The 21,822-nt window shown below is 50.7% G+C and overlaps 2 protein-coding genes across 2 annotated transcripts; one reads left to right on the plus strand and one right to left on the minus strand.

The window, feature by feature from the left end:
• Nucleotides 1-1,620: 1,620 nt before the first annotated feature.
• Nucleotides 1,621-8,877, plus strand: UBXN10 (UBX domain protein 10). Its single transcript, XM_030963748.1, has 2 exons — nucleotides 1,621-1,675; nucleotides 5,890-8,877. The coding sequence occupies exon 2, from the start codon at nucleotides 5,895-5,897 to the stop codon at nucleotides 6,768-6,770; it is 876 nt and encodes a 291-aa protein (XP_030819608.1). The 5' UTR covers nucleotides 1,621-1,675; nucleotides 5,890-5,894; the 3' UTR covers nucleotides 6,771-8,877.
• Nucleotides 8,878-8,981: 104 nt separating this feature from the next.
• LOC115912270 (ATP-dependent RNA helicase DDX19B) lies at nucleotides 8,982-21,323 on the minus strand. Its single transcript, XM_030963747.1, has 12 exons — nucleotides 21,194-21,323; nucleotides 20,199-20,247; nucleotides 19,786-19,839; nucleotides 18,787-18,922; nucleotides 16,893-16,985; nucleotides 16,211-16,313; nucleotides 15,175-15,289; nucleotides 14,841-15,018; nucleotides 13,621-13,858; nucleotides 12,482-12,644; nucleotides 11,224-11,415; nucleotides 8,982-10,821 (listed from the first exon to the last, which is right to left on the minus strand). The coding sequence occupies exons 1-12, from the start codon at nucleotides 21,248-21,250 to the stop codon at nucleotides 10,760-10,762; spliced, it is 1,440 nt and encodes a 479-aa protein (XP_030819607.1). The 5' UTR covers nucleotides 21,251-21,323; the 3' UTR covers nucleotides 8,982-10,759.
• Between the last annotated feature and the right edge of the window lie 499 nt (nucleotides 21,324-21,822).

Genomic DNA, 21,822 nt, shown 5'->3' on the forward strand with positions numbered 1-21,822 from the left:
CTAGATCCACCCTGGGACATCCCAGCTGCCCCACTCCTGCCTGTTCCCATTTCCATTCCCATCCATCTCTGTTCCATTCCTACCCCTGTACCCTTTCCCATTCCCGTTCCCATCCATCCTGGTTCCCATTGCTGTTCCCGTTCCTATTCCCATCCCTGTTCCTATTCCCCATTCCCATTCTCTGTTCCTGTTCCCATTCTCATTCCCGTTTCTGTTCCCTTCCCCATTCCCATCCCTATCCCCATTCGCGTCCGTCCCATCCCTACTCCCTGTCCCTGTCTCTGTTCCCATCCACATTCCCATTCCCACCCCTATCCCCCTCCTTGTTCCCCATTCCCCATTCCTGTTCCCCATTCCCTGCTCCCATTCCCCGTCCCCATTCCTGCTCCTGTTCCCCTGTTCCCGTCCCCATTCCCGTTCCTATTCCCTATCCCTGTTCCCAGAGGAGGGCAGGGAGCCCGCAGGCATGCCCTGCACCTTGCACCAGGCACGGGCATCACACTGCTCTGGCATTGCCCAAAACGTGGGCTGTTTTCCCCATTCCTGTTCCCATTCCCTGTCCCCATCCCCATCCCCATCCTCGTCCCCGTCCCCATTCCCATTCCCCATTCCCCATCCCCCATTCCCATCCCCAACCCCATTCCCATCCCCATTCCCTGTTCCCGTTCCCATCCCCATCCCTATCCCCATTCCCCATCCCCCATCCCCCGTTCCCATCCCTATCCCCTTTCCCATTCCCCATTCCCATTCCCCGTTCCCATTCCCATTCCCATTCCCATTCCCATTCCCATTCCCATTCCCTGTCCCCATTCCCATTCCCTGTCCCCATCCCCCGTTCCCATCCCTATCCCCGTTCCCATTCCCCATCCCCATCCCCATCCCCGTCCCCATTCCCATTCCCATTCCCATTCCCATTCCCATTCCCATTCCCATTCCCATTCCCATTCCCATCCCCATCCCATCCCCATCCCCATTCCCCATTCCCCATTCCCCCCATTCCCCATTCCCCATCCCCCATCCCCGTCCCGCCCCCGGTCCCCATTCCCATCCCCATTCCCATTCCCATCCCCATCCCCATCCCCATTCCCATTCCCATTCCCATACCCATTCCCATCCCCATCCCCATTCCCATTCCCATTCCCATACCCATTCCCCATTCCCATTCCCCATTCCCATTCCCCATTTTCCATCCCCATCCCCATCCCCATTCCCCATTCCCATCCCCATTCCCCATCCCCATCCCCATTCCCATTCCCCATTCCCATTCCCCATTCCCATTCCCATTCCCCATTCCCCATTCCCGTTCCCCATTCCCCATTCCCATTCCCATCCCCATTCCCCATTCCCCATTCCCCGTTCCCATTCCCCCATTCCCCATTCCCATCCCCATTCCCCATTCCCCATTCCCGTTCCCATTCCCCATTCCCCATTCCATTCCCATTCCCCATTCCCCATTCCCCATTCCCCTTCCCATTCCCCATTCCCCATTCCCATCCCCATTCCCCATTCCCCATTCCCATTCCCCATCCCCATTCCCCCTCCCATTCCCATTGCCCACGGGACGCGGCTGGGGCGGGGCCGGCTCGCGCCGTGGGCGGGGCCGTGGGCGGGCGTGGCGCGCGCCGGCAGCGCCGCGGTGGCCGCGGTAACGGCGCCGTGAGGCGGGCGCGGGCAGGTGAGGGGCGGCGGGGCCGCTGCGGGACCGGCACCGGCACCGGCACCGGGGGAGGGAGCGGGGGCTGCTTCTGGGGCTCTGCAGCCGCGCTACAGGGCCGGGCTCGGCCGGCGGGGCTGCGCTCCTGCCGCGGGCCCGGCCGTGGGCTCGGCCCCCGGCCCAGCTGTGGGCCCGGCCGGGCTGTGGCAGCCAGGGCTCTCCTGGGGCTGGGCCAGCCCGCACCAGGACAAGGGCACTGGGCAGGGACTGATGCCCAGGAAGTTCCACCTGAGCATGAGGAAGGACTTCTTTAAACACCTGTAATACATTGCCCAGAGAGTGTCCGTGCCAGAGGTATCCCAGACCCGTCCGCACACATGCCCTGTGCCCCGTGCTCTGTGCCCCTGTTCCCCGTGCTCTGTGCCCTGTGCCCGGTGCTCTGTGCTCTGTGCTCTGTGATCTGTGCCCTGTGCCCCGTGCTCTGTGCTCTGTGCTCTGTGCCCTGTGCCCCGTGCTCTGTGCCCTGTGCCCCGTGCCCTGTGCTCTGTGCCCCGTGCTCTGTGCCTCGTGCCCTGCTGTGCCCTATGCTCTGTGCCCTGTGCTCTGTGCCCCGTGCTCTGTGCCTCGTGCCCTGCTGTGCCCTATGCTCTGTGCCCTGTGCCCTGTGCCCTGTGCCCGTGTCTCTGTGCCCTGTGCTCTGTGCCCTGTGCCCTGTGCCCTGTGCCCTGTGCCCTGTGCCCTGTCCCGTGCCCTGTGCTCTGTGCCCTGTACCCTGTGCTCTGTGCCCTGCTGTGCCCTGTGCCCCGTGCCCTGTGCCCTGTGCCCTGTGCTCTGTGCCCTGTGCCCTGTGCCCCGTGCTCTGTGCCCCGTGCCCTGTGCCCTGTGCCCTGTGCCCTGTGCCCGTGCCTGTGCCCTGTGCCCCATGCCCCAGCCCTGTGCTCTGTGCCCTGTGCCCTGTGCCCTGTGCCCCGTGCCCTGTGCCCTGTGCCCTGTGCCCCGTGCCCTGTGCTCTGTGCCCTGTGCCCCGTGCCCTGTGCCCTGTGCCCTGTGCCCCGTGCTCTGTGCCCTGTGCTCTGTGCTCTGTGCCCTGTGTCCTGTGCCCCGTGCCCTGCTGTATCCCATGCTCTGTGCCCTGTGCCCTGGGCTGGCCCTGCTGGCGCAGGGAGGTGGCACTGCATGAGCTGCCCTTTTCCCTTGCAGCCTGGCCCAGCTGGGATCCCGTGCTGTGGGTCGGGGCTGTGCAGTGCCCAGCCTCCCAGGCCCTGGGGGCACCTGTGGGCACGGCCCTCCCTGGCTGTGGTTCCCCATGCCAGCCCTCACCAGACCCCGTTTTCAGCCTGTCCCCTCTGTCATACACCGTGCAGGGGCAGTACAGGCACTCGCGGAGGCCCCACCAGGGCTTCTGCCAGGTTGGTTGGCTGGGGGTTCATTCTTGGCAGTGGCAGCGTCGCTGGGGACATTTGTCAGCGCTCCCGGGCGCTTGGGAGTTGTGCCTCAGTGCGTTGTTGCCTTGGAGTTTATTTGTTAGCGGCAGCAAGGGGGAGGTACAGCCCCTGTCCCTCCCACGGGCTCCTGGGAAGCTGGGATGAGTCACCTGGGCCAGTGTCCCTGTCCCCTTCTGCTGGAGGCTCCGGAGGGACAGGTCTGTCAGCTGGGCTGGGCACGGTGTGCTGGGACTCTGCCTTGGCCACGCTGAGCTGGAGGAGAAGTGAAATGTTAAATAACAAACACATCCCTGGCAAAGTGCCACAGGGGCTGTTCTCTCTGTTGGTTTAGAATAGAATCCCAGAAGGGGTTGGGTTGGAAGGGAACCTAAAGAACATCTTGTTCCACCCCTGCCACAGGCAGGGACACCTTCCACTGTCCCAGGCTGCTCCCAGCCCTGCCCAGCCTGGCCTTGGACACTTGCAGGGATCAGGGGCAGCCACAGCTTCTCTAGGCACCCTGTGCCAGGGCCTGCCCACCTTCACAGGGAAGAATTTCACCCCAAGATCCCATGTAACCCTGCCCCCTGTCAGTGGGAAGCCATTCCCCCTTGTCCTGGCACTCCAGGCCCTTGCTCACAGTCTCTCTCCACCTTTCCCATCAGTTCCCTTCAGGCACTGGAAGGCTGCAGTGAGGTCACCCCAGAGCTTCCTCTCTCCAGGCTGGGCAATCCCATTTCTCTCAGCCTTTCCTCCCAGCAGAGCTGCTCCATGCCTCTGCTCATCCTGGTGCTTCCTCTGGGCTCTCTCAGCAGCTCCAGGTCCTTCCTGTGCTGGGGACCCCTGCGGGTCATTCTTCTCCCAGAGTTGCTCTTCATCCCTCCTCTGCCCAGCTGTGCCTGGCATTGCCCAGCCCAGCTGTGCCTGGCATTGCCCAGCCAGGTGTGCCTGGCATTGCCCCAGCCCAGCTGTGCCTGGCATTGCCCAGCCAGGTGTGCCTGGCATTGCCCCAGCCCAGCTGTGCCTGGCATTGCCCCAAGCCAGGTGTAAGGTTTTGCCCTTGGCTTTGCTGAACTCCTGAGGTTTGCACTGAGCAATGCACTGCTGGGGGACAAACAGCAGCTGAATGTGACTGTGTCATTTCTGGAGAATGCCAAGCAATCCAAGGTGACCATTTTTTTCCCCCTTGGTAAATGCTGCCACAAAACCCACAGGAATGGAAGAGGTTCCCTGTGGCACTTCTCCAGAACGTTGTGAGGTTGTGACCCGGTGGCTGGGCTGTCTGTCCTGGCATAGCTGAGAGCTCCAGGCACAGCTTCCTCTGGGAAACACGCAGCAGAACGTGGCTTCCTCCTCAGTGGAGGTTGTATCACAGGATCATGGAATATCCTGAGCTGGAAGGGGCCCACAGGGATCATCCTGTCCAGCTCCTGGCCCTGCACAGACACCCCATCCTGTGCATCCCTGAGAGCCTTGTCCAAATGCTGCTGTGGCAGCCTCAGGGCTGTGCCCATTCCCTGGGGAGCCTGGGCAGTGCCTGCACCCTCTGGGGAAAGAACCTTTCCCTGATATCCAACCTAAACTCCCCTGGCAGAGCTCCAGCCATTCCCTCAGGTAAATCATTCTCTGTTAAGCAGAGAATTTTGGACACTTTTGGACCAAGCTTTTGGTCACTGGAGAGTCAGAACAGGTTTCTGTGTATTGAATCAGGGTTTTTCAATTTCAATGGCTTTGAGATACCTTTAAAATATGAAGTGAAGTCAGTCTTATGCCAAAATCCACAAAGGCAACTGAATCTGCCACTGCAGGAACAGTGCAAAGGCCAGAGCTGTGCTCTGAGCTTCACTCATCTCCCATTTGCGCTGTTTCCAGCTTCAGAAGAAAGAAATTGTTCTTTCCATCAAAAACTTACATTCAGTGGCAAAGGGCACAACTCCCCAAAGCTCTGGGTCAATTTTACACAATTCCTGCCAAAGCCAGTCCCTGAAAAGAACACATCTCCCACCTTCTGGGACCCAGCCCTTACTGCACTGCAGGGTTGCAGTGATGCCCATGTGGTACCCATGTGATACCCAGTGATTCCCAGTGATGCCCATGTGATATCCAGTGATTCCCAGTGATGCCCATGTGGTACCCATGTGATACCCAGTGATGCCCATGTGATATCCAGTGATGCCCAGTGATGCCCATGTGATTGATTCCCAGTGATATCCAGTGATGCCCATGGGATACCCAGTGATGCCCAGAGAAACCCAGTGATGCTCAGTGATGCTCAGTGATACCCAGTGATACCTAGTGATACCCAGTGATACCCAGTGATGCCCTGTGATGCCCAGTGATGCTCAGTGATGCCCAGTGATACCTAGTGATACCCAGTGATACCCAGTGATACCCAGTGATGTCCAGAGATACCCAGTGATACCCAGTGATAGCCAGTGATGCTCAGTGATACCCAGTGATGCCCAGAGATGCCCTGTGATACCCAGTGATGCCCAGTGGTACCCAGTGATTCCTAGTGATGCTCAGTGATGCCCAGCGATGCCCATGTGATGCTCAGTGATTTGCAGTGATACCCAATGATGCCCTGTGATGCCCATGTGATTGATACCCAGTGATGCTCAGTGATGCCCAGTGGTACCCAGTGATACCCAGTGATTCCCAGTGATACTCAGTGATGCCCAGTGATGCCCATGCAGTGATACCCCAGGTTTATCTGGCATTACCTGACACAGAGCACAGCGTGGGAGCCTCAGGGAGGCTGAAGGCTCCTGGCCAGTTCCTGTAACTTCTCCCTCTGCTCTGGGCCCACAGGTGCGATGGCCACAGCGGCTTTCCAGGACTCAGCACCAGCTCAGCTCCGCTTCCCTCTGGGCACAGCCACTCTGCTGTGGGCCAGCACCATCGCCATGCACGTCTCCAGGCCCAAATCTGCCAAGGGACAGAGGCCAAGCTTGAGCCACCGTCAGGGCACGGAAGCCTGTCCATGCCATGTGCCAGGTTCCCTGCCGGCACCTTCTCCTTGGGAATTGGTGAAGAGCCGGAGAGCACCGCTCACAAAAGCAGCGTTCCCACCTGCCCAGGTGTCTCCTGGGAAAATCCCAAAGCTCCTGCAGAAAGTGCCTTTGAAGACTTCCTCCTCCTCCTCCTCCCTGAACAGGTACCGGGTGCTCCCCTCCATCAGCCGGAAGGGCACCGGGAGCAGCGCCGTGGAAGCCTTGGCCGAATGGACCAACCAGCTGGAAGTGAGCGAGGGCCAGGAGGATGCTTCAAAAGCCACCAAGCCTTTTTCTGGAGGACAGGGATCTGCCAGCACACTGTCAGGAAGTGGCATTCCCACTGAAGAGAGCTCACATGTCCACTGTTCCCCTGAGCAGTGGGGAGGGCAGGTAAGGCAGGAGAGCCCCTGGGTGCTCCCTGCAAGCCTGGAAGAGCCGCAGGTGCTGCTTGCTGTCCGGTCTCCCTCTGGGCAGAGGTTTGAGCACCACTTCAAGCCCTCTGACAGCCTCCAGACTGTCCTTGCTGTGGCAGGACAGAAACTGTTGGCCAACTACCAACATTGCAGCCTTGAAACCATGGAGGTGCCCCGGAGGAGCTTCTCTGACCTTACAAAGTCCCTTCAGGAGTGCAGGATCCTGCCCAAGTCCGTGCTGTGCATCCGACAGGACAAGCAGCACGATGCAGCAGATCTTTAAGCACACAGAGACACTGTGGTTCTTCTGCTCAATGAGCTGCATTGCTTCTTCCAAAAAACTGAGAGTCTGATGCTTCCTGCACCTACTTCTTAATCTTCTATCTCCCACAAAATCCCCAGGAAGCAGAGTTATGGATATGTAATAGTACTTGAAATAGTATTTCAGAAAATAGTATTTCAGATGGATAAACCTGATTCATACAGAACAGCCTGTGTCACCTGTGCCATCACAAATTTCTGCCTCAGCACCACCAACCTCCAGCCTTTCTGGTCTGTTGAAGTTCCTGATGTTCTTTGAAAACTCAGGTTTCCAAGACCTCTCCTCTTTTCCATGTTTTGGGAAGGTACCACTTCTCTGAATGCAGAAGCACCATTTGGGAAGGTAGAAACAGAACTGGTTTAGCTACGGGACCACTTCAGTAGCTTATCAGTATCCTAAATGTCTTCTCAAGAGACTGAAAAGGAGATGAAACCCCAAACCCATCTGGAAATAACAGTAGTAACACAGGAATGAGTTATTGTGAAGTATTAAATTGCAAGACTGATTGTAAAATAGCTATGAGGACTCAGGTCTTTCTGGGTAACCTCAGTCCAGCTCTAACTGTGACTAAATGATCTTTTTAAGAACAAATAATTATTAATTTGGCTGTCTTGGAGAGCAACAGGATTTTCTCCTTAGTTTTCCTTCTCTTATTTGGCTCATGTGATCCATAGGTAAGAAGAGGTGGATAGTTGATAAGGGATGTTACAGATAATTCCATTTAACCCCTTTGCACTGAAATGAGTTAGTCCAAGGAGCAAGTGCTGCTTTGGGAATTTTTAAATAAGATATTAATGAGATTTGACTGGGAACTGGCTCAAGCAGTAAGCCATCTTTTACTGCACCATTATTAAAAGGCTGGTTGGGTGACTCGGCAGGTTTAGGCAAACACAATGTGCTTGTGCTAAAAAAAGAGAAATATCTTCTAGTTTCTAATGGAATGTCAAAGGCAGTAATTTTTAATCTCCTTTAACAATGGACCACTTGCCACATAGATGAGTGAGTTTAAATGTTTTGAGGCAAACCAAATTTATTTTGAAGCTCAGTAAGTGCCAAACCAACTCTGCACAGGAGCACAAACACAACAGGAGCAGAAAGCTGATTGCTGGTTCTGGCTCAGTGTGGTGCCTGATGCTAAATCAAGTGTTCAGAGTCCAGCAGCTTTGTAAAACCAGTATCTGATGGAGCAGTGGTCCCTGCTGCTGTTGGTGATGGGAATCACTCAGCAGCAGTCATGGATATTGAAACATATGGATGCCTTCAACAGAACCACAAAGTATTTCACTTGGTTTCAGGAAAAGTGACCATTTTCCAGGTTTCCTTCAGAGTTAGGTAGTTAATTCCCTATTTCTGCCTGTTGTGGGTACTGTATTACTCCTATATTTCAGAGTATTTCCATCCTGTGTTAAATAAAACCTTTTAGGCTGAAACTTGAACTTTAAATGATTTACATGAGCTGAGGTTTATCCATCACACCTGCTCTTAAGAAATCTTCAATTTAAAGGCAAATACCTCAGGGGCTGCCCAAATCAGCCTTTGGATGGTCAGCTGCCCTCCACACCAGCCTCCTGAAGTTGATATCTGCATCCTGTGCTCAACACAAGCCTGCAGCCAAGAAGGAAGCACTCTCCATCAGTGACAAGCTGAGACCAGAGCTGGGGAGCACCAGGCAGCTGTGTGAGCACAGGGGCTCTGAGCAAGAACAGAACAATCAGACAATTCAGAGTAACTTGGCTCACGGTGGATTTCTCATGCTGCAGGATGTTCCTCCTGGTAAAGATGGATGAGTTTGGTTCTAATCATCTCACCCAGGCTACAGCATCTCCAAAGATGGGCAAAAAATATCAAGTCTTGATCTAGGCAAGCACAGCACGGGGAAAACACCTCTTTTCTCCCTCAGTTCTTCTCTTCCATTCAGAACTGTTCTGGGGAGATTTTAGCAGCAATTCTAAGTCCAGCACAAGAAGCATGGGGGGAAGAACAATATTTATCTGACCTCATTTATTGTGTGGCATCATTTAACAAACTTCTTAGTGGAAATATTTTAAGAATTTCAGCATTAAAATTAATTCTGTCACAAATACAAAACGTATCAAGACTTTTGGCTGAGAATGTCCTTACTGAGGCTTTTAAACACCAACAAAGTATTCAAGCAAGAAGTCAGCAAAGGGATTGTTCAGTATGTGTTCTTTAATTCCAATTAAAAGTACATTAGAAACAGCACACAGGACCAGCAGCAGCTTCCATGACAATTCAATCCAATACTCTGCTGTCACCAGGTCATTCAACTGTACTAGGAAAGTAGGTGATTAAATCAAGTCTTCCACTCCACACGCAAGCACTCACTCACCTGCCACTTTAAATAGGATTCCAACAGAATAAAAATAGATACACCCCAGAATACAAAAAGTTTAATTTTAAGCTGTTTTTTTCTTCACTAAAGCCTTTATACAAATTGATAAAAGGGTGCACAATTTCCTAAAATTTTAGGTACATTTTAAATGAGCCTTTTTTTACTTGGTAAAAGGATCCATATTCCTGTCTTTGAACAGAATATGATGGCCAAAATTGCAAAGAAAACAATTCAGTTTAAATTTACAATTTATACATTTGTTTTGACATGATTCCCACGCTGAGTAGCAGGCCCATGGCTGCTCATGCATGTCCCATTTTCCCCCCAAACAAAGAGCTGTGCACCCTAAGTTCTGGTTCAGGAGCCTCCTTCTCCTGGAGACTGGGCTGGGGGAGCAGCCCACAGTGTCCAGCTGTGTGCACAAGAGTGGTCCCAACACACAGGAGGCGTCATCCTTCCTTCTCCAGGAGCTGTGAATCCTTCCTTCTCCAAGGAACACCCCGGGGCAGGGATCAACAACCTATTTTGCACTATGGAGCACTTCCCACCTGCAATTTGGCTGAGCAATTTGACTCAAAACTCTGGTACTGAAACATACTGCAACAGGTAAATTTGGTGTACTAAAGGTACAATTTTTTGGTCAATCCAGTCTATCATAATTTGTTTGTTCTTCTAATCCTGTATCTGATGGGTGAAGCCCAACAGCTCTGTACATTACCCATGCTGAGCTTCACAGCATGGTGCATTTAATCACATGGTGAATTTCATTCACAGAGGTGAATTTAATCAGGCAATCCATTAGTACAGTTCCCTTCATACTGCCCCTCCCACCCCACCCACCCACACCATAGCCAGGTTAAACACTTGAGATGAACTTCTGTAGTGTCACCACCACCCATGTCATGGAGAGCGGACATCCCAACAAATCCAGGACAAAGGAAAAGAAAATACTGCCCAGCAAAGCCACATGGCACCTGTGTTTGTGAGTAGGAGCTACTGGAGACATCCTCAGGACAATTTATGGAAGGAAAAGCAGGGCAAATCCATCAGAAAGCCAGAAATGAGTCTTAAAGAGCTCAGGGGAGTGCCAAAGAGAATGACATCCTAGTTTGTACAAGTTAAGTATTTAGCCAAAAACCAGCTGCCTTGTTTGGGGTTTTTAGGTTTTCTTTTTTTTTTTAATTTTTTTCCCTTTCCTTATGTCCGTTATATATTCAGCTGTTGGATTTAAACTGACCAGGTTAATGCTGCACATTATTCCAATTAAAGATAATAATGTTTTTTTTTTCCTTTTACAATTTTAGGTATTCCCTATTGCCTCTCTTTTGGCAAGTGTATTTCTCAGAATTCCAAAGATCATCCCATTTTAAGGCTAAACTAAGAAATGTTAAAAGCTTCTGTAAACATTTCCTCTTCCTCCCCATAGTTGCACAATTTGAAGTCCAACTGCAATTTTGAACATGAGGTAATTTTTGTGTACTCATATCTTGAAGAGTCCTTTTCGGGACGAGCCGAGAGGCTGTGCCAATCCAAACGCTGATCCAATTGTAGTGGGAGAGCTTCCACAGCAGGGCACACACCAGTTCCAGCAGCTATTTCAGTTATTTATCTTCTCAATTTCATCCAAGTCATCAGTATCCAATTTGTTTATCTTTTTGTCTGGGAAAGAAGAGAAATAGGTCAGATTCTTAACACTGAGCAGAGAAGGGAACGCTGCCCTCCTCAGCTGGACCTGAGTTCTGGTTTATCAGGGAATGTTCAGGCAGGTTTTAAAAATATAAATTAAAATTGTTCCCTTTTATCAAAGGCCCATCTGGGTACTCCAGAACATCCACTTCAAGGACTATCCAGGCAGACAGCAAACACAGCCTGATTTATTCTGCTCCTGTCCCAGGCAGCAGGTCACAATCCCAAGTGATGCTACACCAAACACTCCTGCTGTGCTCCTCTGCCACCCGTTTAAGGCTCAACAAACACCCCGAGACCTGCTCAGCATCCACCAAGTGAAATTCTGCAGTGATTCAACAGCTTAGAGAAAGGAGAAAGCCTGAGGGTACGTACTGAAATGTTCCTGGATTCTGTTGAGGATGTTCATGCTGTGCTTGCTGTCCACCATGTTAATGGCCAGCCCTCGCTTGCCGAAGCGGCCGGTGCGGCCGATGCGGTGCAGGTAGGTCTCGTTGTCTGGATTGCCATCCTTATCCACAGGCAGGTCAAAATTGATAACAACAGACACTTGCTCTACATCAATCCCTGACAAAAAGAGAGCATCGGGTTACACAACTTCACTTAAATCTTTCTGCAGCAGGAACAGCCCCCTCACACTCTGAAATGGAGATTTTCCACAATATCCTCATGGGGTGGAAATAAAAACCATTGAGCTGTTAGGGCAGAGAGTCCCACTGAAACAGCCAAAGGCACTTTAATATTCTGGAAATTCTACCAGCACTCAAGTATTTCAGAAACTCTCTCCTTCCCTCCAAAGCTCTAAAGACCACTTGTTTTTTTCCGAGTACAATCCTGTCTTAACTGTACCAGGATGTCAAATCACACCACAAATTCCTACTGGGATAGTGAATTGGATTTCACTGGTTTTCAGTTTTCCGTACTTGGGCACACATTCACTGCAAACCCTGAATGTCAGCAGCACAAGGCAGGCTTGGTGCCAGACTCTCACAGGATGGACTTCTCCATCTCAAGCAGCAGGAAGCCACAAGCAATCCTGTGTTTGCCCACAGGCACACAGTGTAAGGACACCAATTTCTCCCAAGTGGAGCACCTGAGGATGTGAATTCTTCCTGTGAGCTGGCCAGGGATATGTGTTATCTTAGGAAGTGCTGCTTCCAGCCCTCCCTGGGATGCCTTTTCAGGCTACCTAAAAACAGAGGCCAGACAAAATAAAGGGAATAAAAAGTGGGTGTATTTATTGAAGGACCTTCAGGTACATCTCAAGCAGACAAAGCCCCCAAGGGGCCACACTCAAAAATGGACCACAGGTTTTCACTTTTATAAATTTGGTTCATTTGCATGTTGGGGGTTAATCCTTCAATTACAGCTTCAGGTAATGAAGTAATTTATCCCCAGTTTGCTCCCCCCAACTCCCTTTTGTTTAATTTCTTGGAGCCTGAGGCAGTGAGGTGTCCTTGACTGACAGGCCTGGAGAGGAATTGTTGCGTCTGCCCAAAATAGGAAAGCAGTAGCTAACACTGTATGTGGAGTTTAGAGTTCTACGCTAAAGAACTGCAGGATCACAAATACATGAAAAATATGAAAGCTAAAACCCTAGAGCATCACCTGGCCCCATTCCTCCACATCATACCTCTGGCACAGACGTTTGTGGTCACCAGCACCTTCTCCTTGCCCTCGCGGAAGCGCTCGATGACGGCCGCTCTCTGCTCCACCATCATCTCCCCGCTGAGCAAGGCCACCTGATGGCCCTCCCGGGACAGCTCGGCCGCCAGCCACCCCGCCGTCTTGCGAGTCTGCAACACACAGCCAGCCCCGCGGTTGGGACGGGGTTCTAGTGCTGGAAAGTGACAATGAACCTCTCTGGGGGCCCACTGGAGGCTCCGTGCCTCCCTTACAAACTGTATCAGAAGGAGGACAATACACCTCAGCCCCCACAGGAGCCCCTGATTAATAAGACACGCTTTCTTTGTGCTCTGCTCCTTGGATTTCACTCTGCTGGAGACTGACACTACATGTATACACTGAAAACTCATGAAACTTGTCACAAAACCACAATTACTCAGCTTGGAAAATGGCAGGGTCAGACCTGAATGTAGTTGTGAAATCCCACAGAGCTCTGCACAGCCTTGAATTAAACAGTTTTTTGAGCTCCAATTATGTCTTGAGACAGCCTAAAAGCAAACTGCTGCAGCAGATTTCAAACACTTTCATCCTGTCTGAGCTCACTTTGCCTGGCTGTTTGGTGCTGTCAGCACTGATATTTCCCTAAAAATTATTATGGCAGCTTCCAGAAAAAGAAAACCAAGTCTCAGTATGATTCACAGTGAGATCCCAGAGGTGTATCCTCAATTACCTGAGGGAAATGAAGTCCCAGGTACAGCTCTGTATCAGTTAGAGAAGCAAAAGACTTCCCATTACCTCATTATGCCCTATTTTCATCCATTTTCCAACCCCACTTTTTTTTCCTTTTCAGTTCAGAGTTTTGGAATAACGTTCATTACTCTGATCTTTGCTTCAGAGGACTTCAGAGATAACAGTGACCATTCAGGAATAAAGAAGTTCAATGTCGTCTCCTGGATGGACAAACCCAGGGAATCAAACCAGCCAGCACTAACGTGGCTTTCAGGATTTCACTCAAAGATGGAGCCAGAGAAGCCAAAAAGGGCAATTTTGTTCTCAGTTCCTTTCTGGAAATCATATCTGGCTTGGTTTTAGCACTTGCAGACTCTGAGGGGCTCACTAGGACTACCATTCCCTGGAAGCACTCACATGGCAGAAGATCATGGCCTGGGCGATGGTGATGGCCCCGTAGATGTTACACAGAGCCCGGAACTTCTCATCTCTGTTATTGCACAGGACATAATACTGCTTGATGGTGTCTAGGGTCTCCTCCTCACGCTTCAGTTTGATAATGTTTGGGTCAGGAACAACTTTTTGAGCAAACTTCCACACAGAATCCTCAAAAGTGGCTGAAAACAGGAGCATCTGGCAGTCCCTGGGGAGCATTCTGAAAGAGAGAGAGAAATAGGGAGGGTTCCAACATGACACCGTCATCTCCTGATACCCTGATGGAATTCATGCTACAGGCAAAGGAAAACCATAACCCTGGAACCAGTTATTTCATTGCCTGGAAAGACTAAAACCAATCTTACCCACCCATGATCACTCCCTCATGGACCACAGACATCCAGACTTCCCCTCTTAAAAAGGAATGAACCCTGCTCCAGAGACAGGATTTTTATTCTGTAAGGTGGCCAAGAAGGCCAATGGCTCCTGGCCTGGATCAGGAATGGTGTGGCCAGCAGGAGCAGGGAGGTCATTCTGTCCCTGTACTCAGCACTGCTGAGGCCACACCTTGAGCACTGTGTCCAGTTCTGGGCCCTCAGTTTGGGAGGACATTGAGACACTCGACTGAGTCCAGAGGAGGCAACGAAGCTGGTGAGGGGCTGGGAACACAAACCCTGTGAGGAATGACTGAGGGAGCTGGGGGTGTTCAGCCTGGAGAAAAGGAGACTCAGGGCTGCCCCCATCACTCTCTACAGCTCCTGAAAGGTGGCTGTGCTCAGGTGGGGTTGGTCTCTTTCTCCCGGCAGTACTGACAGAAGAAGAGGACACAGCCTCAAGCTGCACCAAGGGAAATATAGGTTGGATAGCAGGAAAAAGTTTTTTATGGAAAGAGCGATAAAGTTCTGGAATGGCTGCCTGGGGAGGTGGTGCAGTCACCATCCCTCGGTGTGTTTAACAAAGCCTGGATGTGGCACTGGGTGCCAGGGTTGAGTTGAGGTGTTGGGGCTGGGTTGGACTCGATGGTCTTGAAGGTCTCTTCCAATTCTGTGTTATTCTGCAAAATGAAACTGCTTGTCATCCCCTGACACTGTGCCTCTATGAACCCCCTGGACTAGAGCTAATCTGTCATTTCAATCTTGTTGCTTCACTGGTGAGGACACTGGTCCCGACTGCAGCCCCGCTGTCTGTGTGTCCCTCCGTACCTCTGAATGCGGATGCTCTGGTCCTGGTGGCCCTGGGTGGCAATCATCACATCTGCCTCATCCAACACAAACACCTTGATCTTCTTGGGATCGATGAACTTCAGTTTGGAACACCAGTCCAGCACGGTGCCGGGTGTGCCGATTACGATCTGCTCCGAGATCTTCTGCCCTCTCTCCACTGCCGAGACAGAAGGAAGGGCTGCTCTAGGGTGGGTCTGCAGACAGGGAAATGTTTCGGCCCTCTCTGACCAAGCCATTTCACCACCTGACTGCTCTGGTGCACCTGAGGAGCATCATTCCCTCATTCCTGTTTGTCCTGTTTCCCCTTACTCACGTTTGTTGCCTCGGACAGCATACGCAAGTTTCAGCTCCGGGTAGAAGTTTCCCATCTGTTCAATCACTTTTCCTGTTTGAAGTGCCAGCTCGTATGTTGGGGAAAGGCACAAACACTGGAGGAACAGAAGGATAATGAGTGAGGTGATCAACATCCAGGGCAACACTATCACACTTGCTTTTTAAAATCCTTGTTGAAGTTTTCTTCAAGACAAAGATGCAAGTGGCTGAACAGTTTCTCAACCATCTTATGAGGAAATCTGATTTAAAAAGTCCCTCTCCAGGCATTGTCTGCTCCGTTGTCACAGTTAACTTCTCTTCCACCCCAAAGCCACTTGGCCAACCCTCTTCAGCCTGCACTATTTCTCTGATTTAAGTCCTCCCAGAAAAATTTAATTCCTCACATGTAGGAAATGGATTTGTAGAAAATTCTCAAAGTTTGATAGAAGGTTAACATAGTATACATTTGTATGTAAACATACATTACTTAAAAATGTTATAAAATAGGATAAACATTGTTGAGAGAGAAATGGAATGAGAAACAAGTTTTAAAAAATGACTTTATAAATAAGAGTAAATATTTTGGAGAAATAGAACTATGAAAGATACATTGTAGTAAGAGTTATGAGGGGTAATTTTAGATGATTAGTTTTAAGGTATTAGTAGTATGGTGTGACAAAAGCTGATAGGCTAAGAAATGCTTATAATGTATTGTAGTTAAGGAATAGTTAGCTTCTGATTGTGATAAGCGTGAATTATAACATCTGTATTATCTCACCCTTCACACACTTACAGAGCAATGGTACCCTGTGTGATGCATGGGAAGGACTGACAGGAACAAGCTTTGAGCAAAATCTACACCTTTTGCACTGAAGGCATTTCGATAAATCCCCAAACCTCCATCCCCTTTAACCATTTAAAGAAATAACACCATGGCTCCATCAAGCCATGAATTTGCATCTGAAGGCCTCCCAGCAGCTCAGGTTCCTCACTAGATGGCACTGCACGGCCAGAGTGAGCCACATCGCAGAGATTACCTGTGGATACTTGTTCCCAGGCTCAACCCTGCTGAGCATGGCCAGGACGAAGGCAGCTGTCTTGCCGGTACCAGACTGCGACTGCGCGATGAGGTTCTGCGGGCTGGGGGCACAGCAGGCACAGCTCAGAGGGTGAAGCACCACGGGGGCACCTGAATCCTGTCACATTTACCCCTGCTCTGCATCCATGGCCAACCTGCCCAGCTACACTCCATGGGGCAGGAATTTCTTCCTGCCCAACACCCTCCTCTGGCATTTCTCAATTATGGAGATTTGGAAGGAGAGCTGTGGTTATCTCTCAGTAATTTCCCATTTCACACTTTTTCCCCAGTGTTTCAGTACCTCACATGTTCCACCTCAGGGTGGAGAGGAAAATCAGCACCTCAGCTACTTCTATCCACCCAGGATTTCTGAGCCATTTTGTATTATTTCTTCCCAAACTAATGAGGAAAAGGACAACAACCTCCCAAACCCCACAGCACTGCATGCTCAGTACCAGCCCTAGGAAAAGGACAAATCCAGGGCTGCTGTCACATAGTTAATAACCACAGAAACACTGTGACATTTCTCCATACCCTGAGAGTTTCTCCATCACCCTCCTCCCACCCAACGCTCAGGAGCAGCACACTGAGCCTTTCAAATCCTTCTATTCTGGTACAGAGTAGGAAGAATGTGTACATACGGTTCAGCAAGCATCATGGGCAGGGCATTCTCTTGGATCTTAGATGGTCTGTTGAAGCCCATGGCATAGACTCCTTGCAGGAGCTGTGGTTTCCTGAAAAGAGAAATTTTTATATCATGACCTATTTAAGTCAATTTAGTTTTCATTTGTGTACAAAAAGGTGAGAAAAACCCTCGAGAAGACATCCTAGAGCTGTCTCTGCTACAATCCCACCCGTGAAACAACTATGGTCAGCATCTGGAACCATGAGTGATAACAGGAAGTCTAGACAGGGAGCTTTGCAAAAACCCCTGGATTTAATAAGTCAGCCTGCCTGTCCCAGCTCAAGGGCAAAGCCTGTGTCTAAGGTCAGCACTGCTTGTTCCAAAGCAGCTTTTCAGACAATCCAGGAATCACAGAGCAGAAAGTGTTAATCCTGTCCTTCAGGCCAGTCCCATTTCCTCAGCCATGCCTAATCTTGGTGCCAAAATTATCACTCCTCGATGACTCAAACGTGGGACAAAGCGTGAGGAACAGGATGAAGGAATCATGAGATCCTTGCAAGGACTTCAGCAGGTTGTGTGGATTCTGTACTACAGCTGAGTGATGCTGGCTCAGGTAAGTGACTGATAATTAGCTCAGTTTGCTGTGACTACACCTTGTGATCTGTGGCTGCAAGCCAGCCCTCACACCCAGAACTGTGTGGTGACACTGCTGGCCAGCAAACTCTCATCTGCTGCTTTCTCTCCAGGGAGCTTTCTACTCTCAGCAGACACCTGTGTAGACAAGGAGACCCCAGAACAACCTAAATCCGGGTTATGGTGCTGGAAATTCTCAGCTGATGACCCCCAAGTGCTCCCTGGATGCTGTGAGTGCTCTCAGAAGGGCTCTCCTTTCCAAGCAGGTTACAAGTCTCCTGCCCACATTTCCCACTGCAGTAACTTCCCATTCAGCACAACATAATTTTGCAAAAATCCTGTATTGCTTTCCAACGATGGCTGGAACAAAAGCTCTTTGAAAACGTAACCTTGTGCTGCTCCAAGCAAGGACAGACAAAGCCCAACTCTGCACCAGTTGCCAAGGATACCCCGAGTCATAACAAAATGAAGACTCAATTAGGCTGGCTGTCCCTGTCATTAACTCCCTGGGATTGTTTGCCTTTTGAAACACAGGAATGAATTAGTCTAACAGGCACTGCAGGACCTCAGCTTCTTTTTGCAGACGCTCAACCACAAACACCAACAGAGCAAAACATCCTGGCATTTCATGGGGAGAAAGCTCTTTAGCTCCCATTTTGCTGCAGAGCTTGTAGAGCAACAAACCTGAGATCAACACAAGCACAGCAATTCCAACAGGACGCACTCTTCAGCATATTAATACATATATCCATCAACCATGCCTTAAACACAGTTATCATCCCTTGAAAGCTGCACTGGTACAGGTTTTCAAAGGGAAGGAAAATACTGGTGTCTCCAGTACATAAATCCAGTGTTGCTGGAAAAGATAAGCTGTTCCCTTTGTGCTGTTCACTGCTGTTGTTTCAGATGGAAACCGCTACCAGGCACCCAGATAAACCAACTCTCCTTGCACTTAAATAATACAAATGACACACTCACTTATTAATGACAGGTTGGCAGTAACCTGATACACAAACCCATGTACTTTTAAGTGATATATCCTATGCAACCAAGGAATTTTTCAGGACATGAGGAGAGGTTCCAACTACCTGATGGGCTCCAAACTCATATCTGCTCTGGCAGTTATAGCAAAACTTCTCTCTCTCAGAAGTTACAAATAAGGCTCCCCATGACAAACTGAAAAATCCAGTTATAAGGGAGCCTATTTAATATATCTGATCCCAGGATTTGACAGCTCCATGCAGAGAAGGCTCTGGTTCATCCCAGCAGGCACTTACAGGCGCAGCTCCTCGAAAGACTTGACAGAGTAGAGGGGTGATGTGGGGTCCCTCTGCAGCACCTCCACCTGATTTGTGGTGTCAACCAGGTTACTGCGGATCAGCTTGTTCAGCAAGGACTGGGCAGCTCTGTCCTCTGGGAAATGAGGTGGAAAATATGAATCCATCAGTCACAGCCCGTTCCAGGTCTTGCTCCCACTGAACTCCTGAGCCACTTAAAAGAGACAAAATCCCTCCAAATACTGAAATTCTTCATTAAAGTGTAATGGCTTGAAGAGCCCAAACCTCCTGGATGAGACATTGAGAGAATCCAGAGATTCCTCCATTTAATGCCCAGGAAGACAAATCAAATGAGCACTGTTCTAAGGGGGACTTTAACACATCCAGATCTCTGCTTATTAAAATTCTTTTAGCTTAGCATCTACCTGGGACAGGATAAGGCCTCCTCAACCCTCACTCTGACATGTGGGCAGACACCTCCCAGGGTTTTATTTTTAAGGAAGGTTTGAGGATAAACGCTACTTTAAAAGATTTCAGAGCTGAAACCAAGGGTTGAGGATAAGAGAGATCCAAATGAGGTTAAACTGCTGCATTTTGGGGTTTCACTACCAAATCTGTTCCTAAAACCACCTTCTGAAAGAATGTGAGCCTTTACCCACCTCTGAGCAGCCACTGCATAAATGCAACTTGTTGGTTGCTACAGCAATCCCAGCTCCAGGTTATCCAACGCTCCTGTATCCAATCCTGCCTTGAGGACACTGCTATCCCCTTATTTCTCTCCACTCTAATCCAGGAGTCTCCCAAGTTATTACAGGACACAATGCCTTTAAAAGTGTTATGGAGGAAGGACTTGTCTTACAATCAAGTCCTTGGGGCAGGATACAAGATCAGCGGTCCTGAGACATAAGGCAGACTTACTTTAAGTACTTACTAAATGAATATAATAAAATTAAACTAAACTAATTTCCTTGCCAAAGTTTTTTTCAGGAAGGCACTTACCTTTCTCCTCATCCTCCGTCTTCTCCACATTGTCATCTGCCTTGACAACGGCACCTGGATGGGAACAGGTGAGGCGGGCACAGGTGAGCTCAGGCCTCGGGGGCAGCCCACGCCCCCAGAGCTTTGGAACATCCTGGGAAATCTACAAACAGCTCATCTTCCTGAGGAGAACTGCCCTGCTCCACTGCTGTGCAGAGGAAACCCAAGCACCAAGTGCAGTTTAGCAACCACACCGAAGGATTTTGCTCACACAGCTCCCCGAGACACCAAAATATTTAGTCTGTGCTGCTGTTTAATCTCAGCTCTCCTGGAATCTCATGATTTACCAGGAATTTACTTTGGCAGCAGTGCTCTGAACCCCCACAGGGAAACACTCCCCCCTTTCCAAGCCCATCTGAGCAGCTGGAACTCACCATTGGCATCTGGTTTGGTTTTGTCATCCTTCAGGTGTAAAGTGCTCAGCTAGAAATGAGGAAAAACACAAAATCAGAGAAGTTCAAATAGAGCTCCATATATTCTAATTCCAGCCAGGAAAACCTGAGCTTTGGATTTATCAAGTATTGCATAAACCCTGCTCAACTGGAAGGGATGAAGACACAAGAGGAACTTGATTTCAAGAGTTTTAATACAACTATTTCTAAGCAGGAGTTTTAACAGAAATACAAGTTTTTAAAACTGTAATAACAACACAGAGAAGGGGTTGTTTTCTGTCCTGTAGCCTCCACTCCCCAATAGCTCTGCTGATGGAAAATGGGAGAAAATCAGCATTCCAGGATGGAAACAGGATCTATGCACTGTCCTGTCTGGCACAAGATGACCCAGGATGAGTTTGTTTCACCACCTGAAATGTGCAGGGGGAGCAGCCCCGAGGCTCTTCCCCACATCCTCAGTGAGTATTCTGTGCCCAAGCACAGAAAAAACAGAAAACAATTTTTCTGAGGTACAAAGTTACATATTTTCATTAAAAAAAAAAAAAAGAGAGAGAGAAAGAGGAATTTTTTTGGATGCTGGAAGACAGAGCTGAGGCTAGGTGAGTGCATGAAGCTGTGCAGTGTCTGGATGGAGGGTGAGGCGGATCGCAAGGACGTCTCTGCCCTTTGGATATGCAAAAAATGGATGAAGGCGAAGAAATTTTTAAAATAATGGTAAGTAAATAAATAAGTGAATATATAAATAAATAAAAATTTGGGGTTTTCTTATAAAGGAAGAGCCCAAGCCCAGGGACAATCGGATACCCCGGGCCCTCCCTGCCCCCACGGCAGAAAATGGGGCGAAAAGGGTTTCTGCGATCGCTGTTTTCTGTGAGGAGGCGGCGGGGGCCGCGCGGCCCTGGGGACCCCGCGCCGCTCGACCAGGCCGGGCCGAGCCGGGCCATCCCGAGCCCCCGCGGGCCCCGGCGCGCACTCACCGACTCGGCCGCCGCCTCCTGCTCGTCCACGGCCAGGGCCCACGAGTCGGTGGCCATGGCCGGCCCGGGGGTGGCCGCAGCAGCCGCGATGGCGCCGGGCGGGAGCGGCGCCTGCGCGCCCGCGGCACCGCCCCGGCACCGCCCGGACCCGCGAACCGCGGCCGCGCACCGGCGTTCCGGGGACAGCGCGTTCCGGGGGCGGCGGTAGAGGGGACGGGGCGTGAGGAGTGACAGCGGGGTGTCTGCGGTGGGGAGGGGTGACACGGGCTGGGGTGAGGCTGTGACCCTGTGTGGGGTGAGGCTGTGACCCTGTGGGCCTGTGAGCTCTGTGGGTGCCTCTGGGTGTACTGTGGCTGTGGGTATTGTGTGCCGTGTGTGTAGTGGGCTGTGACCCTGTGGGGCTGTGACCCTGTGGGGCTGTGAGCTCTGTGGCTGTATGGGGTGAGGCTGTGAGCCCTGTGGGGCTGTGAGCTCTGTGGGGCTGTGAGCTCTGTGGGGCTGTGCTGTGGGCCTGTGAGCTGTGTGTGAGCTCTGTGGGGTGTGAGTGCTGTGACCCTGTGGGGCTGTGCTGTGAGCTGTGTGGGGCTGTGAGCTCTGTGGGGCTGTGACCCTGTAGGGCTGTGAGCCCT

The sequence above is a fragment of the Camarhynchus parvulus genome, chromosome 21, assembly GCF_901933205.1.
Source record: "Camarhynchus parvulus chromosome 21, STF_HiC, whole genome shotgun sequence".
Classification (NCBI taxonomy): Eukaryota; Metazoa; Chordata; class Aves; order Passeriformes; family Thraupidae; genus Camarhynchus; species Camarhynchus parvulus.